The sequence below is a fragment of the Penaeus monodon genome, chromosome 22 (assembly GCF_015228065.2).
Source record: "Penaeus monodon isolate SGIC_2016 chromosome 22, NSTDA_Pmon_1, whole genome shotgun sequence".
NCBI lineage: Eukaryota > Metazoa > Arthropoda > Malacostraca > Decapoda > Penaeidae > Penaeus > Penaeus monodon.
Genome location: NC_051407.1, coordinates 39,923,267 through 39,924,889, shown reverse-complemented (window position 1 = coordinate 39,924,889; position 1,623 = coordinate 39,923,267). Strand labels below are relative to the sequence as shown.

At 36.2% G+C, this 1,623-nt stretch overlaps 2 protein-coding genes across 2 annotated transcripts in view; both read left to right on the top strand.

Annotated features, from left to right (window-relative positions):
* LOC119587134 (semaphorin-2A-like) overlaps positions 1-1,617 on the top strand; it is a gene marked incomplete at its 5' end in the record, with an annotated part of 2,759 nt that extends 1,142 nt beyond the window's left edge. Inside the window, 2 exon segments of the mRNA XM_037935886.1 lie at positions 34-105; positions 231-1,617. Of these exon segments, the coding sequence (XP_037791814.1) occupies positions 34-105; positions 231-311 (153 nt within the window).
* Positions 1-1,623, top strand: part of LOC119587434 (pancreatic triacylglycerol lipase-like) — a 63,913-nt gene that overhangs the window by 18,163 nt on the left and 44,127 nt on the right. The gene's annotated exons all lie outside the window — the stretch shown is intronic.

The following is a 1,623-nucleotide window of genomic DNA, read 5'->3' as shown; positions in this document are numbered from 1 at the left end:
TGAACCTCTGCTAAGTTGAATTTCATTTTCCAGGTGTATAGCGACTGGTGCCATGAATTTGAGAAATACAAGCTAGCCATGAAGACGTGGGAAAGGAAGCAAGCGGTGAGTTAAAGCTGTATGATTTAACAGGTTATTGATGAAATACATACATCTGTTATTTGGTAGTATATGCATGAAGATTTTCTTTTACCGCCCTAATATTCTATATGACCATCTTTTGCCTACAGCAATGTGCCAATAGGAATAACATCAGCCAGCAGAACAGCCATCCCAATGACATTTATCAGAGGAGCAATCCCTTCGTCTGATTACACCAAGAAAGTATAACTATTGTCAAGGAGTAGAAGGGTCAGGAATTCTCCTTCCTCGAGATGGTCTAGAATTTGCCTGGTATTTTTAGTTCAGCTACTTAAATTATTACTACACACTGGAAACATGTTTTGTGTTGACAATCACCATCTTCAGTGACAAGTGACTTCCTTTACAACAAGTGAATTCATTAGCTCTGTCACAGAGAATACTGCCAAAAACAGGCATGTAATAGTATTGATTTTTTTTTTTTTTTACCAATTGTTTGTTTCCACATTAAGATCATATGAAATTTTAATGTAATCAATCATGGTGCCACCAAAAAAATGGGTGCTAGCAAGAACTGGTGCCATGTGCACAGAAAATGATCTCTTACAGTATATCTTATGCTAAAGTTCTGACAGGCAACTTGACCCAAACTCCAGTAACAATCAGGGTACCATAAGCTATTGACTAATTCATTTTAATTTACCAATCTTGGTAAAATCTTTTAACTGTGAAGGAGTTCATTAGGATCTAGTTCTTGCTCCTGGACAATCGCCTGTGGGCATTATTGCTTCTGCATTCAAAGAGCTTCAGTGAGCAGTGGATCTTAGAACTTCAAAATTTTTTAGTTACAAAGTGTATGAAATGAGCTGAGATGTGAAGTGAGAGAGATTGAACCATGAGATATGGACTTCCAAACATATCCTTAGAGGAGGCCACAGTCCCCTATTCTTTGAGTGTGGCAAGGACACGCTTGCTAAGAAACAAGGACTCTCCAAGACTTGAAGGAATGGTGCATTTACATTGCGAAAAAGGTTCCTGGTAGACTCTTAGAGTGGTGCAGTTTGCGAAGGAAAGAGGTTATTATTTATTTTCACTGTGTGTGTGTGAAATCCAAAAAGAGTAAATATTTTGATCAATAACTCAAACAGCCTGTGGAAAAAGAAAGTTATTTGTAATTGGAATTAGTATAGTTCACATAAATCAAGGGTAGTAAGCTGTCAATATTGTAAAATTTAGCCTTCCTCAGGTTGAAAGGTACCCAGGTTTGTAATGTATATTGTTAACAAGCATTGTCAGTCCCCTAATCCTGATATTTTGTAAGCTTTTTCTAAACTACCTCTGCCTTTAAATGATTGTTATCGTTAAGAAATTTAGTGAAGGACTAAGAATAAAACTAATATCAGGAAATCTCCATCCACATACTCAGAATATTTTGTGGTTCCTCTGAAATGAAATAGGATCACTTTTATGGAAGCATAATCAGTGAATGATGTGTAGGGTTTAAAAAAATGTAAAAAATAATTTGTAGACAGCAAAAGTGCT